This window comes from Alligator mississippiensis, chromosome 3, assembly GCF_030867095.1.
Source record: "Alligator mississippiensis isolate rAllMis1 chromosome 3, rAllMis1, whole genome shotgun sequence".
Taxonomy (NCBI): domain Eukaryota; kingdom Metazoa; phylum Chordata; order Crocodylia; family Alligatoridae; genus Alligator; species Alligator mississippiensis.
This window is the reverse complement of record NC_081826.1, coordinates 121,115,921-121,135,710: the sequence shown is the minus strand read 5'-3', so window position 1 is coordinate 121,135,710 and position 19,790 is coordinate 121,115,921. Positions and strand designations below refer to the sequence as shown.

Genomic DNA, 19,790 nt, shown 5'->3' with positions numbered 1-19,790 from the left:
ATAAATGGGCATCTTTAAATCAAAGTACAAATATTTAATTTTACATTCAAAATCCTGTCTGAGGCACGTAAGTAATTTGTGGGGGCAGAAAGCAAGAAGCATGAAAAATAAACTAATCCCAGTATCTTTAGCTGAGTCCTTTCTAAATTTTAGGATGTAAACGATTGCCTGGCTACTGTACTCCTAAGGGTGAAGAAGTTAGAGGTTTCAACTTTCATGTCCTCTGGCTTTAGGACTTCATTGGTATGTACAGGCAAATCTTGCAGGATGCCAACCCAAAATGTGGCTATCTTTAGAGAATAAAGTATAAGGTACAAGATGCATTAGTTTTGAGGCAGTACTCTGTTCTAGTCCCTGGATGGAAACTCTCACATCTAGCAGTGTTCATTGGAATGGAGCCTTTACTAGGGGCATTCCAGGAAGCTGACATCATGATACATTTGCCATCATCTTTGGGATTGTTTTCCTCATACTTAATGGTGTCATAATGACTTACTACATGCTGGATAAAACTGTATAAATAACCTGAAACTCTACTTTACTTGTCACTTATTTTCCAGGTTTCTTCCCCCCCCCCCCCAAAAAAAAAAAAAAATTTCAATTATGCCCAGAAAGCAAATGTCTATAAGCAGAGCTGTCCCTAGAGGTGTGCGGGGCCTGGGGCATATCAGACTGTGCAGGGCCCAGGTGGGGCTGGAGCCAGCAAAGCAGGGTGGGGAGCAGCTGGAGTGGGGGGAAGGAGGCTCTAGCAGCTAGAACCAGCAGTGTTTGACAGAGGTGGCAACAGGGCCTATACAGCACTGACCGTGGGGGGGGGGCCCAAAGCACAGGACCCAGCGCACTTGCCCCAAGTCATTCCTCCCTGCCCAAGTGATGGCCCTGTCTATAATAGTGGCATCACCTGGTCAGTCTTGCTCCAGAGAAGCAAAGACAATTGATGCTGTCATAACAGAGAAGGAGACAAAGCTGTACGGTTATGAACTGCCAGAAAGCAATGAGTATTACTGAGAGATCTTTTAATTGACTTGATATGGCAAGGCCTATAGAATTCAGCAACCAGGCAAATAAGATGAACTAGAACCAATTAGGCAAAGCAATATGAATAAATGAGTGAAATATGTTACCTAATATCTGTTTAGTGGCCACTGGGAAAGTAATCCAGCCTAGGCTACTTGTTACTGAACAGTGATTTCCATCATCTAATCTACATCTTCATTTGGTATCATTGTGGCAATTCTATTACAGAAACCATGAAAATACATTAAGACAAGATAACCCTACTCCTACAGGTAACCTCTTTAGCATTTTGTCAATCACTGGGTGCATCTATGTGAGATGTTTACTGTGGAGTTACCTATAATTAGCCTTTCAGCAAATATCTTGGCATCTACATGTGCAACCCTATTAGGCCACAGAAAACTAATAAACTTTGCAGCAGGTTAGTACAAGTACTATTCTGCATCAGAGGGTTTTGTTTTTTGGGGTGTGTGTGTGCACATACGTGCACATGCAGCAATGCACATGTAGATGCTGATTTGGCTGCCTGGGGCACTCGGGTGTTTTCAACGTGGGGGCTGCCTGCCACTAGCCCTGTGCTGGAGAACCCTTGTGCCCCAGCCAATCCCTCCACAGCATGCTGAGCTGGGTTGGAGCAGCCCCAGGCTGGCAGCCTGACCACCCCACCTGCTGTCAGCTAGGGCTGCTCTGACTCAGCTCAACATGCTGCAGTCCCAGGTGGATGTTCAAACAGTCTGCCCAGAAGCAGTATACTCCAGTGCAATATAGTTTCTCAGGTCAGAAGGGACCTGAACAGATCATCAAGTCTGAACCCCCTGCCCTGGGCAGGAACAAGTGCTGGGATCATAATGCCCAAGCCAGATATTTATCCAACCTCCCCTTGAAGACCCCCAAGGTAGGGGAGAGCACCACCTCCCTTGGGAGCCTGTTCCAGAGGCTGGCAGCCCTAACCATAAAGTAATGCTTCTTGATATCAAGCCTGAACCTGCTCTCAGTCAATTTGTGGCTGTTATTCCTTGTTATCCCAGCTGGTGCTTGGGGGAACAGAGCCTCCACCGATTCTTGCTGGTCCCCCCTGGTGAGTTTATAGATGGCCACCAGATCCCCTCTCAGTCTTCTCTTGTGGCAGCTGAATAGGTTCCGGCCCTTCAGTCTATCTTCATAGGGCCTGGCCTACACTGGAGTTTATTACTTCTAATTAATTGCATGTGTAGATGTGCCCAGTGACAAGAAAGCTTTCTGTACCTGTCCATAGGACAAAGTGGAGAGCTTCATTCCTCAGTACAGCATTCTTATATGCATCTAATCAAACTTTTTAAAAAAGATTTTATTTCACGTTTTACTGTAATGTATGCAGCAGGCTTGTAATTGTGTGTATATATATCAAGGATATTGTAAAATAGAAGTTGTGTTTATTTAAAAAAAAATAAAACTTAAAAGCAGAGAATTCTTCATGTACATACAGTTAAAAAGAACTCTTGGCTGAAATTAACTGAAAATTAGATAAAATCAAGTAAATGTTTTAACTTTTTTTTTTTTTTAAGGGGGTGATATTAATGTACATGTACAAGACTTTCACATGTAAACTAGACAGTTCCAAACATTGGGTAGAATCTCTGAAGGTGTAAATCAGTATCCAGTGGCTTAAGTGCTAATAAAGTTATTTGTATCTACGGAGAATCTGGTCTGTGAACTCTTCTAACTTGTTTTAAGGGTTTGGGGTTTTGGGGTTGTTTTTTTTTCCCCAAATTAATTAAAAGCTAAAAGGGAATTTCCAAACTTGGTGGCTGCCTTTGCCACCTTGTTGAACAGTGACAACTAGTTAACACTTGAACCACTTAAGTAGAATCAACCAGAAATCCTGTCTTGTTTTACTCGGCAAAATTTTTGATACTACTGTACAAGGAATTTCAATAGAATTAAAACAAATTAGTAACTTTATGTGAGAGGCAAAGATTTTTGTAGGTGACATCTCTTACTGGACCAGCTTTGTAGTTGCAATAGATTTAAACAAGCTTTTAAATGCAATACACTCTTCTTCAGGTCCCATAATTTTACATGAGCATTTTCTGGTAGACTATAAATGCCTAGAGTGGAAAAAGGTATATGCTAGAATACTAGGGCTTGCATATTTTTAAATACCTGTTATTGCTAGAGACATTTTCCCCTAACTTTATTTTATCTAGAGTGATCTTGGGAATTGGCCTTGCTAAATTCTTAATCTACTCTTGAATTTACAAACATGGAACACTTCTGCTTTCTGTGCTGCTTCCTTTAATTTGTCATGTTTTCAACTGTATAGTGTCCTTAGTATAGTGCAAAAAGAGACCAATGTTTTTCCCTTCAGATTTTTTTTTCCCTTTATTCACTGAACTTATCCATACCGTTGTAAAGTTTAATATCCTCCTTGGTGACACTGGAGTTTGCTCCCCAAACAACCAACTTATGAATAAGAGATGGGTACTTCGCAGCTGCTATGAGTGCTGTAATTCCACCATCGCTCCATCCCAGCATGGAGAACTTCTTGAACTTCAGTGCCTTTTATTGGTATAAGAAAATTATAGTGAACATCCCTGGTCTTTGCTGCTAAATGGTTTTATCTACCTGCAATCAAATGTTTCTTGAAATCTAGCTATGGTACACAGACTCGTATGCAGAAATTGCAAATACAGTTGAATTCTAATTAATATGAACAACTGAAATGAAACTACAGATTCCAATGGATTGTATCCCAACAGATGCATTGTATCTGTTATACAATGGAAGGTTTACAGACTAGTTGAAATATCAAGGATACAGAAAATGAGGTGTTCTCCCAAACATTGCTTGAGCTGATTATAATGAAAACAAGACCTTTAAAATGACTTTAAAAAAAGTGTTATTCAATATCTGTGGTAAAATGTTTTCAATATGTTTGTCACTACCCTTGCTGTAGAGATGAAGCTGTGTTACGGTGCATGATGGCACCTTAGACAACCCCGAGAGGAAGTTATCAATGAACTGTAGAAAATTAAAGAGTTAATATGATCTGGAAAACAAATGGCTTCCTGGTATTTTAGTCGCACATACGTTTCCCCCCTGCAAAGATCTGTCCTCCAAAATTGGGGTGCATGTCTTAAGCACAGAAACTGATTGCCATTCACCCCCAGAGGAGCTGTGTTGCCAAATAGCTACCTACCAACTTCTCTCCACAGCAAGTGGGGGAGGATCAACCCAGTGTTAACCCTTTCACAGCCATTCCCAGCTTGCCAGAAGGTGGTAGCCATCTGACAGACTGGCAATAGAGCCTCTCCATGAAAAAGCCAGTTCTAGGCCACGATTCTAGAAAAGTCTCTAAAATCTAAACAAGGTGTTCCTTATTTTCAGGAGCAAGGAAGGGAGGGGGCATTATGTGAGAAAAATACTTTTGGGTGCGTACTTGAAGATAGCAAGGACTGGTAAAGACCAAAAAGAGTTGGAGTGGGGGTGGTAACATTGTGAGAAATCAGGCTTAACTGGTCCAAGTTTCTAACCAGTATATTTGCTCCTGAATGTTGTAGGCCCAAAATCTTAAGTAACAGAGTAAGCGGTTTATTGGTGCCAATCCACACTCTTTCTGTGCTCTAAGTTAGCAGCATGGTTTTAGCGCATGGTAAATCAGGGGTGGGCAAAATACAGCCCGTGGCCTGTGGTGGGTCCCTTGGCCCCACCCAGCCCAGGCATGGGGGGCAGCCCAGGCTATGGTACATGTGCCTGGTCCCATCGCCCCTGGGCATGGAGATGTCACCTGGCACAGCTCAACTTATCCCTGTGTGCAGCTTGGACACACTGGGAGATGTAGTCCATGGTGCTGGGGCAGGCAGTACAGTGGCCAGACATGGCTTCCCAGTAGTCCCTGCCACCCAGGAGCAGGTGCATGTCCCACTGCTGCTGGACCCCAGCCATGATGCCCAGGCACCCTGGGCCCATCTTCCTGACATCCACTACTGAGAGCAACAGATAGCAGGTGAGCAGGCAGGGTCTCCGTGGAGACCACCCTGGGACCCCCATGGGCAAGGCATGCTGGCTGAGTAGATGGGATGGGGCTGTGGGCAGACAGCAGGGCCAGGGCCAGGATCGTAGGGCAGTGACAGTGTTGGGCTGGGACTGGGCAGAACCACAGTCCACTTCCTGCTGGTCCCTGTGATGGGTTCCAGTTCCCTGCCCTGCAGCTCTTGCGCCCTTGCAGGGATGTGCACCCATCACAGGGATTGCAGCTCTGCCCCAGGCCCTGGCCCCACCTGCCTGTCCCACTTCTGGACACCACTCCCTGGCCACCTGTGGCCCCATCTCATCCACCTGGTGAAGCACACCCTGCCCACGGTGGTCCTGGGCCGGTCTCCATGGAGACTCCCACCTGCTCCATCCAGCACCCACAGCAATGGGTGTGAGGGCAGACAGGCCTGGGGCCAGCCAGTGTAAACAGCTGTGACAAGGGGACTAAGGATGGGTGAGTACCCCCTCCCCTGCTGGCCTTCTGACCATCAAGAGCTCACCAGAACTCCTTAAGTGGCACTTCAGTCAAAAAATAATTGCTCCCTTCAAAAAATAATTGCCCACCTCTGGTAAATGCAAAGCTGAATTGAGGTCACTTAGTCTTGATCCTAGATGTGAACTATAGTTGGTTATAACAGTCCATTTTAATTGCTGCTTTATGACAATCCCAGTTAAACATTTTGCTTTGGACATAACACCCTTTCCTTAAGGAAGTCTCTGAACATAGCTGTAGTCCACAAAGATCTTAATTTGTCCTCACTTGTATACTACTACCTGCAGGATTTGGAGATTCTAGGTCACCACCTCTCTTGCACCAGAATATGCTTGTGGTGGATGGGAAGAAGGAGGCTGTAGGAGGGTGCTGCTGTGTTACTTGTAATGACACAAAGGAGCCTAGAACAGTGATTCTCAACCCTGGCCTGCCATGCGATCTTCTTATGGGTGCCACATAATGTTAGCATTGTTTGCTATCCAAACATCTACACAGACATTTCAAATAGGAGTCTAGAGTACCAAAAATATTCTGACCTGTGGTGGTCTTTTTTTGAGACATTTGAAACAGAAGAATTACTCTATTTCTGAGGCAGTGGCTTGAGCCTAATGAGAGGTGCTTTGAGCCATAAAGGTTGAGAACCACTGGCCTAAAAAGTCAAAGGTATCGACATTGTACAGGCTGTTACTCTATAATGTTAAACAAGGTTTGGAGTTCTGCATATAGAGACTTCTCGTCATTTAGACCCAGAACAAATAATTGCCATAATAATCTTTCCACAGAAGATGTGGAAAAACATTTACTTTACTTAATGTGAAGTGAGGCTTTTATACTCCTTATTCCCACTCCCTTTGGCATGACGGAGGCTTACTAAGGTCTCTCCATTGCAGGTCTTCTACACAGTATTTAAAGATGGTATTAACTGTTCATTTTGGAGAACAGTGAGAAAGTTGGTTGAAATGATCTGGACCTGTTGGTGCTGGGATAAAATCATTCTTCCTTGAAGCAAGAACAGGTATTAAAGAGTGGGGAAGAATAACCAACAGCAAAAATGCAGTTTCTTATTTTGGCACTGGTTCTTTCTTACAACTTCTTCAATGAGAGAGAGGCACAGTGCAGGATCTCGTAAGCCTTTCCTTAACGTGGCAAATTCATACCAGTCTTGGGCTATGCAACGTACTGCCTGAGTCTGCAATTTTAAAAGGCAGGTAAAAAATAGTGGGTTGCAAAAGATAAGCTCCTGGCTGTTTAAGCCAGTCTACACATATAGAAGGAAAAAAAAAAAAGGGGGGGGGGAGGGGGTTAGAAAAGAGAAGAAATGAGGTGAGGAGGAAAATGTCATCCTTTTCCTGGTGTGTCAGCAAAAACACAAGTCTCACACTCCAGCTGGTAGTCAGGACACTACCAAAGCTGCTGAAAGTGGTAAGTTCATCTAAGTTCTTCTTCCTGGCTCAGTCTGGTCAAGTCATCTCTTGGGATGTTATAGAATCATAGAAAATGAGGGTTGGAAGGGACCTCAGGAAGTCATTTAGTCCAACCCTCTGCTCAAAGCAGGACCATCCCCAACTAGATCACCCCAGCCAAGGCTTTGTCTAGCCGGTCTTAAAAACCTCTAAGGATGGAGAGTCCACAATCTCTCCGGGTGGCCTGTTTCAGTATTTTACTACCCTCCTAGAGAGTTTTTCCTAATATCTAAACTCAACTTCCCTTGCTGCACCTTGAAACCATTGCTCCTTATTCTGCTATCTGCCACCACTGAGAACAGTCTAGCTCCATCTTCTTTAAACCCCGCTACAGGTAGTTGACGGCTGTTATTAATCCCCTCTGTCTTTTCTCTTCAGCAGACTGAATAAGCCCACTTCCCACAGTCTCTCCTGATGTGCCCGAGCCCCTACCATTTTCACTGCCCTCTGTTGGACTTTCTCCAATTAGTCCACATACTTTCTGTAATGGGGAGCAAGTACTGGATACTGTGATCTCATCAGTGCTGAGTAAAGGGGAATAATTACTCCCTTCATCTGCTGGCAATATTCCTACCAGTGCAGCCCAGTATACTATTAGCTTTCTTGCCCATATTCAGCTTATTGTCCACTGTAACCCCCTAGGTCCCTTTCTGCAGGGCTGCTGCCTAGCCAAATGGTCCCCAGTCTGTAGCGGTTCATGGGATTGTTCCATACTAAGTGCATGACTGTGCACTATCCTTATTGAACCTCATGAGATTTTCTTTTGGTCCAATCTTCCAACTTGTTTAGGTCTCTCTGCATCCTAACCCTACCCTCCAGCATATCTACTACTCTCCAACCCCCCTCCCACCCCCCCAGCTTGGTGTCATCTGCAAATTTGCTGAGCATGCACTCTATTCCATCTTTCATGTCATTGAAGAACTTAAACAAAACTGGCCCCAGGATTGACCCCTGGGGCACTCCACTTGATACCAGCTGCCAACTAGACATTGTGCCATTGACTGTTACCTTTTTGACCTGATGATCCAGCCAGTTTCTATCCACCTTACAGTCCATTCATCCAGCTTGTACTTCTTTAGCTTGCCTATGAGAATGTTGTGGGAGACCATATGAAAAGCCTTGCCAAAATTAAGGTATACCACACCCACTGGTCTCCCGCATCCACAGAGCCAGGCATCTCATCATAGAAGGTGATCGGGTTGGTCAGACATGACTTGCCCTTGGTGAATCCACACTGACTGTTCCTAATCACCTTCTGCTCCAAGCGCTTAGAAATGGATTCCTTGAGGACTTGCTCCATAATTTTTCCAGGGACTGAAGTGAGGCTATCTGGTCTGTAGTTTCCTGGATCTTCCTCCTTCCCTTTCTTAAATATGGGCACTATATTTGCCTTTTTCCAATTGTCTGGGACTTCTCCTGATCATCATGAGTTTTCAAAAATGATGGCCAGTAGCTCTGCAACCACATCGGCCATCTTCCTCAGCACCCTGGGGTACATCCCATCCAGCCCCATGGACTTGTATATGCCCAGATTTTGTAAATGGTCCCTAACCTGTTCTTTTGCCACAGTTGGCTGCTCACTTTCTCAATTCAGTCTAGCTTTAACTTTTCCTGACTTCTACAAATAACCTGAAAGCATAGGCTGAGCTGGAGTTTTCTGATATTGGATAGCATGAGAGTGCAGGACAATGGGAAACCTGAGGATACCTCCCTCATGCAGAGCCCCATATCCAATGTGATGGTACATGTGTTATCTTGCACAACATTACAATGTATTTGTATAACTTCAGAAATATTCTTTCCTTACTGTACTTTTGTACAAGCTTTCATTTGGCTTGCATGAAAACTGACATGAGGAGTATCCGCTTGAATTTGCAACTGGTCTGCAACAGCAACTCAAAGCAGCATGGGGTGTTAATGTGGAAGTAAGTGCAAAAACATAGTTCATGCTGATATTTGATCATGTTAGCATAAACTAAAACATATTCATGAAAATGTGTTCGCTGGTTGTTGCATGCACAATGGTAAATACTAGAGTGTTAAAATGTTGTCTTTTTGAAATCTCAGATTTCATGATTTAGTAACTCTGCGTGCTTTAAGAAAACCTCAGAAGTGTGAACCAAGAAGAGGATCCTAGGGTTGGAGTCGCCTAGTCCAGCATCCTGCCACAAAAGCAAAATGCACTGTTTCTAAACCATGGGTGCCAAACACCTAGCCATGGAGCCACATGATTCAGCCAGCGGGTCGGTGGTCTGATCCCATATGCTGGCTGGCCCTGGTCCTGTGCACTGCATGTTTCCATGGTAAAAGGGGAAAGTGTATTTAACCTATGTTTGCTGTCACATTTATCTTGGCTTACTAATTTCACTAGGTAGAATCTTTTGAGAAGTCTGAATTTTCATTTTCCAGTGGTTCTGCAAGGTTACTGCTATAAAAAAAGAAGTACTACTGGCTTCACTAGTCCAAACTTTCTCTCATGTATTTGGAATCTTATTGCATTGCCAACACTCTTAATATAGCCAAAGAAACAGTCTGGTATAACATAATGAATTCCACTCATAAACTGCCAAAAAGGTAGTTCATTTTTTCACTTTATTTGGGAGTTAGTGTGATGGTGGTGGGGGTGTGCATGTGTGTGCTATTTACTTACACACCCATTATATAAACAGAACAAAACAGCGTTTAAATATATCTGTTAATTTTAAGAGCTTATAAAACAGTTTTTAAACACCTAGGAAAGCAATAACAGAGCTGAGGAGTGTTCCTTGTACTCCCCCAAATTTTGCAAATTGGACTGGGTGTGGCTTCAGGAATCGTCTAGCTCCCTATTCTAATTATTTTAAGAATAGGCCTTACACTGGGGAAGTGTCCGCTCAGTTTGCAGGATCAGATGCTCCTTGGAATGAGTTGTTCAAGGCAAAATTCCAAAGTTCTGCTTGTTGAGAAATTCTGTATGAACTTACTTTTGCCACAGAGCTCTTCAGCTGAATGTGAGTATTGTTTTTCAAAAATACATTACCTGGGCTTCAAACAACTCTACCCACGAGCCTCTTGGGGCAAAATACTCTGGAATGAGAACGTACTGTTAACTTGTAATTAATTCCCATGGAATACATGAAAGGTTTTACCAAAGGGAATGTAAAGAAAATGCAAGCAGGTTTCCGAGAACCAGTTGCTCCCATCATTTTAGGGCCTCATTTAAAGTGTTTTGTATTTTTTTTGGCATAACTGACTGTTAACAAATTATTACTGTAAAATGCACACAATCGTATACTGCCTTCTCCCCAGAGTTAAGGAAAACAAGGCTCTTTACCTTGGAAAAGACTTACCTGCATCAGATCAACAGCATCTTTTGCATCCCTTTCAAAGAAATCTGGAGGAAAATCTCGAGCTGGAGGGATGGAATGTCCATATCCTCGAGGATCCCAGGCTATTATTGTGAAGAGCTGCTTGTTCAGAGACTTGAGCTGAGGTCCAAAATCCGTTTCACCACACCCTAAAAAAAATTTCAGCCAAATCAATTATGCCATAATGGAACTCTGCTATAAATACTACCAATGGATGGGTGGAAGCTCTTATCATTTAAAAAAAAAAAAAAATCAGGAAAATCCATAAAAATCAAAGGACCTTGATCTTTGCTTTACTTAGCTAAACTTTGTAAAGATCAAAGGATCAGTCTCCCACTAAAATATCTTTTAAGGGTATTGTAATGCAGTCTAAAGTGATCTACTACAAACAAAGGATCAACACTGTCAAATAGGCAGATTTATGATTCCTACAATAACTGATATTTGCCATGGAAGAAACTCAGTTTAATGGAAATGAAATGGGAATAGTAATTACAACCACTTACACAGGAGAAAATGGATAACAGTGACTCTTAGGGTGTCACCACAAGTGTTTAAGTATGCCACGCAATATTAGCATTGTTAGGAGTGCAAACACCTACAAATGCTTCACAAGATAAACCCACAGATTTTTAAATAGAAATTGATAGTGTGGAAAAACCTGGACCTGTTATGTAATCTTTCTGTTGCGAAAGACTTCCTATTTCTCTGTGATTTAAAAAAAAAACCCCCAAATAATAAACAAACAAACAAAAAAAGTGAAAGCTAAGACGTGGCACCCCTTGGAAAATGGCTAGCATCTAACAAGATTGAGAACCATTGGGATAAAATAATTTGCTCACTGGGGAGGCATTTTACTAGTCATGGTGATTAACCAGGTAAAATATTCATCTGAGAATTTCCTGAAGGATCTGATTCAGGCTCTGATTCAGTTTTACAAAAACCAAAATACTTGATCAACCCACTCCAAACCAAACAGCTGTTCTTCTAGGGCTAAATACAGACAGTTGAGACTAAGTCAATTTTATCTTTTGCAGTTTATTCTAAACTGTGTAGATTGAACTAATTAGCAAGTGAACAGACACTCACTTTTGATTTTAGAAATGTAGCACCCCCTGGCTTCTGGCCTGGGCTACTGCAGGCATGTGGCTACAGCACACCTCCCTGCTGCTGGAACACACAGCTTGGGCCAAAGTTAGCCCACCCACTCTGTAAGGTGGGGGGAGTTTGCAAGGGAGATACAAAGCCTGGAGATTTAAGGACACTTTTGAAGGCCAATTTGAAGAAATGAGATAGTAACATCAGTACCTGGAGCACTTAATCACTCAATCATCCCCACTGGTGCTGTGCTGAGATCAATACTCAAAATGTACAATAAAGCAAACTTGCTGTGCTCTGGAGGCAAACAAACAAGAGAGATGAAGGGAAAGAGAGATGACACTACATCACTAGGATCTGTTCCTTCCTCTCTAAAGTATTTACCATGTCTGTGATCAAACATACTGATTTTTTGGATCATAGAATGATAGAAAATTAGGGTTGGAAGGGACCTCTGGAGGTCTAGTCCAGTGGTTCTCAACCTCCTTTTGTACCAGGACCCATTTGTAAACATCGATGGCCAGTCTCAACCCAGTGCCATTCACCCCCAGCCCCGCAGTGTGTGGATGCAGGGGGTGGGTATGTGGGGCAGAGGGGGAGTATGTGGGACACAGGGAGTCCCAAGCAGCCCCTTGCAGGCTGGAAATCTGACAACCTGCAAAGGAAAAGCCATAGTTTCCCATGGTTTGTTTTTGTTTAAAGGAGAATCCATTTTTAAAGTTTGTTCATGACCCTTTCACATATTTTTGTGATCCATGGGCTGAGATACTGATGTAGTCCAACCTCCTGCTCAAAGCAGGACCATCCCTAACTGTTATCCCTGCCAAGGCTTGTCCAGCTGGGTATTAACCTCCAAGGATGGATACTCCACAGCCTCTCTTAGTAGCCTGTTCCAATGCTTTACTACCCTCCTAGTGAGAGAGCTTTTCCTAATATCTAATCTACGCTTCTCCTGCTGCAGCTTGAGGCCATTGTTTTTTCTCCTATTATCTGCCACTGCTGACCCCATACTCTTTGGAACCACCCTTCAGGTAGTTGAAGGCTGCTATTAAATACACTCTGTCTTCTCTTCTCCAGACTAAATGGGTGTTCATACATGTGATCTGGAGTGGAGGGGGGATGCTTTAATTAAGAGGCTCTCTGAGTGCAACATCATGAGTATTCAGCATCCTGCACTTCAAAGTGGCAGTGGGGTCACTTAAACTAAAAAGCTTACTCAACAAGCTTTAGTTCAAGAGCCCCTGCTATCATTCTGCAGTGTGGGGATGCTCGGTGCACATGGGACAGAGGCTTCTGAAGTGTGTTAATTTTAACACACTCCAGCAGACTCTATTTTAATAGTCTAATCTGATGCATGCCAATTAGCACATGTTGGAGCAGACATTCAGAACGTATATAGCTGCTCAACAAGCTCAGTTCCCTCAGCTTCTTCTCAGAAATCATGTGCCCCAGCCCCTTTACCATTTTCATTGCCTTCCGCTGGACTCTGGCCAATTTGTCCACATCCTTTCTGTAGTGGAGGGCCCAAAACTGGACACAGTACTCCAGATGTGGCCTCACCAGTGCCAAATAGAGGGGAAGAATCGTATCCCTTGATCTGCTGGCAATGCTCCTACCAATGCAGCCTGTATGCTATTAGTCATCTTCACAACAAGGGTATGCTGTTTCATTCACCTTATTAGCCACTGTAACCTCTAGGACCTTTTCTGCAGTCCACCCCATCTTCCAGTTCATTAATTAAGATACTGAACAAAACCAGGCCCAGGACCAACCCCTGGGTCACTCCACTTAATACCAGCTGCCAGCTAGACATCGAACCATTGATTACTACCCTTTGAGCCTCATGATCCAGCCAGTTTTCTAACCATCTTATAGTCCATTCATCCAATTCGTACTTTCATAGCTTGCTTGCACGAATGTTTTGGGAGACTGTATCAAAAGACTTCCTTAGGTCGAGGTATATTGCATCTACTGCTCTCCCTGCATCCAAAGAACCAGCTATCTGAACCAGGATGGTCAGGCATGACTTGTCCTTGGCAAATCCATACTGATCAACTTCATCAGTCATCTAAAGCCCATTAATAACTTGCCTATTTGCTAAAGGACTGTCATCCTTCAACTGAGGGACTACCACTGCAGTTGCTGACCTGTCTTTTCTACTGTGGTGTTTTTTAAAGGAGTACCAATTCATTCATTGGGCTACTTCAACTCAGAAGATGCTATTAGAATAAACATCTAGAAACTATGATTAATCTTGTTTAGCTATAAGACTAACAGTGGAATATTTTAAGCCCAAATGTCCCCTGAACCAGCTATCACTAGCATTTAAGAGTTTCTGTTAAAATGTCTCACTAGAAATATGCCTCTAAATACCTCCTCTTATATCAGTCTTGAGACATGGCAAAAACTGTGGACTGGGCTCTGCAAAAGTGCCAGGGCTCTGAAAAGAATCCCATTGCAACTATTCTATACAGCCCAATATAATTAGCTGGCTTTGTTTGGAAGTGATTTATTTATTTTGTTTTGTTTTTGTCCCTTTCAGTATCAGTTAATAGTCACTGCCAGAAACAAAATACCAGGCTAGGTGAAGAAGCACTTGACTGATCTGAAGTGATAACTGTAGTATTATACAAGCTGATGGTAAAGAGGGTTCAAATACCCTGCATGCTTTCAGAAGCAAGTTTTGGCCCTTAACTACTTACTTATTAATAAATAGCACTTGATTTCATTAAACTGTGTAATTTTTTTTTAAATTGGACATTATAAGCTATCAATAAGACTGAAAGATTAATGGCTTATATTTGACTGGCATCTGAAAGTACAGGTTGCAGCCTCTAGCCAGATGGGTATCTGGCTACTGCTGCTATCCAAGTTTCTAAAATCAGTCAACAATAACACCAAAAATAAATGAAAAATTAGTAAACTGAATAGCAAAAAGGTGAACATAAATCCCAAAGGAGCCATTTTTCCCTTTGTGAGAAGTCCTTGTTTAAATAAGATGTAAATGCTGCCGTCATTATGTTCCTTGTTATAGCTGGATTTGGAAGGCAACAGTGTTGTTTTTAGAGCTCATCATTCAGCCTCCATATAAAAGGAAAAGTCCTGCATCTCTCTCACTGTACCTTGCTAAGTCACTTACTGTGCAAAACAGAGATAAACCATATCAAATCAAAACAGCAGTACTTTGCATAGGTGTGAGGGACTTTGTACACTGTAGGGAAATGGCAACTCAAGGCAGCATGTTTGCATTTTAAAGTGTCTGGTATTCTAAATAACTTCAAAGTTAAGTGGGTATTTTTTAAAATACTTTGGCTTTTTTCCCATAATTCCATTACATGTAATCAATTGTACTACCTTTCTTTTAATAAGATAGTTCTGCATAATGAGTCTGTACATTCTAGTTTTAGAGGAAAAAATGAAAATATGTATTAAAAATGATATTAAGACACAAAAGCTCCAGACCTAACATTCCGGGAAGCAGCAGAACTGCAAGATCTCCTTGTCCTGTCTGCTGGTAATGCAGGTGGACTCCGTTCACTTGGATTTTAGCAGAGGTTACTGAAGTGCTAGGAGACAACAAGAAAATTCTTAATCAAGCTGATAGCTCATTCCTATTCAGCCATTCAATGGAATATGCATTAGAACTAATATCTTGTTACAGCGCAGTTGGGTATAAGTATCCATGCTAATTCTATGTGCTGAAAATAGCACATCTTGATTTGCAAGGTTCCATTTAACGTTCCATAGGAGGGTACAAAGCAGTGTTTCTCAACCAGGGTGCCAAGAAAATCTGTCAGGGGTGGAATGATGCCAGTGCTTCAGGTGCAGCCAGGTGAGGTCTTCAAGTGTTTTTGGTTTCCAGGAAGTGCATCCAAATTGGGGAAACAACTGCAGCAGGAAAAGGCGCTTCTGCTCGTACAACCTGATATGGGCAGAAGTGCTCCATCCTCCCCTGCCACACCTATTCAACTCCTGGCTTTGGCTTCAATGTGCCTCCTGGAAACTAAGGTGTGTGGGGAAAGTTTTCACCTGGCTGCAGCAGCACCACAACAGCCTGGACATGGATGCCACTGGTGCAGCACCACAGCCAGCTGAAACTATCCCATGTACCTGGGTTTCCAAGAAGTGCGTCAGAGAAGCAGGTGTAACAGGAAGCAGGTGCTCCTGTTTCTGTTGCATTTATCTTGTAAACATAATGCAGGCCACAGTGCCTGTTCCCACCACAGCCCTTCCTCTCCTGGTCCCACACATGCCTTCTAGAAACAGGTGCATGGTGTCTGCAGCAGAAGCATCCATCTCCAAGCTCCACCTCTGCTGCCAGGTGGGACTGTTTCACATGACTTCTGTTTCCAGGAGGTGCATGTGGAGCTAGATCTGGAAGGGTTGTGCCATGAGAGGGCATGCCTGCCTCCTTTAGGCTTATCTGATTAGCCTAATGCAGGCAGGCATACACATGTGGACCATGGTGTGCATGGGACACTTTTACCTTGTGATGGAGCTAGCAGCAACACCCAGTTTTTGAAGCACTGGGGTCAGGTGAGGCAGCACAACAGTGGTTCTCAACCACTGCCAAATTCAAAACCTGGATACTCTGAGCCTAAAAAGGTTGAGAACCATAAATATATGAAGAAACCAATCCACTGTACTACAGGAATGTGGAAGCAGGAAGGCTCAAGCATGACTTTTTTTAAGTGTTAATATTGAGCAGCTCAACAACTGTTGTTTTAAATAGGTTTTTGTATCTTTTGGAGTATAACCGTAGACCTGCCTGATATATTAAGAAACACCACACTGAGAGACCCCCTTCCCTGGCTCAGTGGCAGAAGTAATATTGTACCCCACTTTAGCATAGCAAGTCACCACTCAGAGCACAACACAGTATTTTATGACAAGATGCAACACTGTGAGATCCTGCTAGAGGTATTCAGTTTGTGTTGCTACAGTCACTAAAGGAATATAATCGGAACCCTTTGTCTGTTGTTCCTCAGCACTTGCACTGTTTAGTGCCCATATTACACAGAAGGAGTAAATGCAGAAACATACTTGGGACTAGTAGGAGGTTAGCTATTGGGGAAAAAAGGTTAATTGTTTTACTGCCCTCCCCCAGTCTAATCAAGCTATCTGGGTCTGCGTATGCAAGGTAAAGGGGTATAACATTCCTATTTGATTCTCTTGGAGGTATACCCCCAACCCCTGAGTAGGTGGGTAGAGACCAGTTGAGGAATAGCCAGTGCATAGCCAACAAAGCAGCTGGGGTAGAGGTAGAACCAGAAAATGTGCCGTGGATATAAATGCATTATTTTCCCCCCTTCTCCACCTCGCAACCAGGTTCAAAAGAAGAAGCCCATCCAATAATGGGGGGGACAACTAGTGGAGACCAGTGTTTTTCCCTTCTCAGTAAAAGGGATGGGGTACATACATTTGCATGCCCACTACTGTAATTCCAGTGGAGTTGCACTATTAGTAATATGATAATGAAAGATTAAGGAACAACTTCAGTCTAAACACGTTAAACATTCACTGAGGTGTGTTGAAAATAGAACGTGTTAAAAGGAAATTTCACTGTATTACCGAACACCTTCTAAAATGGCTGTATTGGGTAGTGATTGTTGTACAGTACCTTGTTCTCTGCTTTTGACTACACCCATTTGGTTTCAATTACTGATCCACAAAGCTGTGCAGTGAATATAAAAAACCCTGCAATTAGGGAAAAGAATGGGACCCAACCATTAAATTCAATTTTGTATCATCTGAGTAGGTGTTGTTTGATTAGAATATCCTATCGCTATACAAAATGCTTTAGCAGGAAGAAGTATCAGACTCAGACTAATGTGATTTTACAATACAAGAATCCATTATGGCCATGGCAAAATTTAATAGTATAGGAAAAATCCAAAATAAGACCACAATTGGATTTGCTTAGTAACGATTTCTCATATCATCTGCAGTTAATTAATTGAGAATTGATGTAATGATGACTATTAGCTCTCTGCTAAATCAACTAATTATTTATTGAAATATAATTTACTTTATGTAATGGGTTTCTACTGATATTCAAAGTAATATTTTGATCCATGAGAATAGCTATGCAGTAAAACAGAAGCTGATTTTGCCAGAAACATGCCTTTTTACCTCTCCAGTTTCTTTCAGGGGGCTGGAGCAGAGAGGAAGATTTACACAAGTCTGAGCCAAAACCAAGCATAAGATCTTTGCTCCCCCAATGTTAACATGCATATGATATACTACTTCCAAGGATCTTGTCTGTTTAGAATAGCAGGAATGTTCCTAAGTTTTCTTTTGTTTTAAATAAAGATGCACATAGCCACTTCCCACTGGAGAGGCAGTTCCTGGTGTACCAAGTATGACCCTGCGCCTTCTGCTGCCCTCAGCCCCCAGTACCTGCAGTGCTGGGGGCTGAGGGCCTCTGCCAGCAACTTCCACACCCCTAGGTTTCCCAGCTGCAGATAAGTCAAGTAATCTTTCTCAGAGCTCCCATCCCTGCTTTTGGGCCAAGAAGCCTAAAGAGGTTTCCAATGTTCTGCCACAGCACAAAACAAAACAAAAATGCTCTCTCATAAGCATAGTCAAGTAGATGGGCGGTGCCCATAGGCTAGCAAGCTTCTTTATAAGACTTGCTGGAAGCACGTACACAGTGTTCTTTAAAACCGCTACTGAGTGTGTCAGACTCAACTGAGCTCATCTTTCAAACAGATACATGAGGCACCTTACTGCACAGTAGACTATTCTACTGCACAGGAAAGTATCACTGTTTAACCATGTGCTAGACTACTGTGCAGTAAAATAGGCTAATGTGCAATTAATCTGGTACATGAAAATACGGGCAGTAGATTAACTGAGCATTAGCTCCTGCACAGTAGTGCACATGTAGATGCTGGCCAGGAACAATTTGTTCCTGGTCAGCCCAGGCAGCAGGTGGCCTGGCTAAGTCCCATGTGGTAGGAGCTGTGCTGGCTGCAGGCGCAGCTGTCTCCCCACCACATGCAGATCAGGCTGTCCTGATCCCCACATGGCCAGGACAGCTGTCTTGGCAGCTGGGACTGCTATATCCCAGTTAGGTGGGGATTAGGTTGGGATCCATGGTAGGGAGAGACATACCTGCCTGGCAGGGATGCTGCCTGGCAGCCACATGGGGATTAGGACCTTCCCAATCCCCACATGGCTGTCCCTGCCAAGCGGGGATGCTTCTTCTGGCCGCGTGGGGATTGGGGCTTTCCCAATCCCCACATGGCTGCCAGGCAGCTTCCCCACCAGGCAAAGATGCCTCTCCCAGACCTTCCCAATCCCCACATGTCCATTGTTTTCCACCCTCTCTCCCCCTTTCTGCAGATGGGGATGCTTCCACGTGGCAGAGAGGAATTGGGTTCAATCCTTGCATGACTGGGACACAGCACTCCACCAGCCCCCTACCCCTTGGGGTTGGCACCTGGGGGAGCCTGAAGCTCCCCCGGCTGCTGCAGCAAGGCAGAGCAGGGCAGGGGGGCATGAACATTCTTGGTTTCACCTGCTCCAGTTGCAAACAACTTTGCTCCAAAGCTGGAGCATGCGTAGACCCTTTCCACAGGGACAATTTACTGCTCCTTTTTAATGCACAGAAACTTCACTGTGCATTAATAGCACATCTAGACATGCCCACTAAGTATACTTACCGGATAGCAGTGTATATTAGATATATATTGGGCTTTGTTGGACTACAGAATATAATAAAGGCCTGCATGTTGCCTCTCAGTTGCATCCTAACACTAGAAGTTTTTCTGACTTGTTTTTTAAATAGAACAAGCCTTGTTGCTTTAAAACCATATGACCTTCACCATTTGGATATGAAATAGCTAACCTCTATCTGTTTTACTTCTTAGCTTACCTGCCTTTGGTGGGTGATATCCTTGCTTCCCTTGAAGTCTCTGTACTTATTAGTTTGTAGGAATGTCACTCTAGAATTAGGTTCAAGAAAGACCTCATTGCAGTGTCACACATCCAAACAAGACTAGCTTAATGAGATTGCTCTGCTCTGTTCTGTTATTTATTAAGCTTTGCCATTACTCCAAGCCCTGCACTAAACAATGAGCTCTACATTGAACCTTGCCACACAGTTCACAATCAAGGTTGAAGTAGTTTAACTCTAAATCCTTTTGCTTGAAGCAATTCAAAACGACAGCTTGCAGACTAACTCGTGATAGTGTGAATTAAATTACAACCCTTTTTGTTCGCAACAAGGTGGCCCAGGTTTTACATAAACTGAGCATGTATGTAACACAATACTTAGTGTTGGCACTTAGGAAGCTAAAGCCTTGGCTTGCAATCAGATCAGTAGAGTGCACCTGCACAGAATCAATTTGTAGC

General features: G+C 43.2%; 1 protein-coding gene across 3 annotated transcripts in view; it reads right to left on the bottom strand.

The window, feature by feature from the left end:
* Window positions 1-19,790, bottom strand: part of BPHL (biphenyl hydrolase like) — a 32,102-nt gene that overhangs the window by 7,124 nt on the left and 5,188 nt on the right. For 2 of the 3 annotated variants that reach the window (XM_059724344.1, XM_006263464.4), the window contains exons 2-4: window positions 14,895-14,998; window positions 10,317-10,483; window positions 3,402-3,555 (exon numbers count right to left, since the gene is read on the bottom strand). In XM_059724344.1, the coding sequence (XP_059580327.1) occupies window positions 3,402-3,555; window positions 10,317-10,483; window positions 14,895-14,998 (425 nt within the window). Of the gene's footprint in view, window positions 1-3,401; window positions 3,556-10,316; window positions 10,484-14,894; window positions 14,999-19,311; window positions 19,387-19,790 lie in introns of those variants that run through there. The other variant, XM_059724345.1, reaches the window with a different exon arrangement.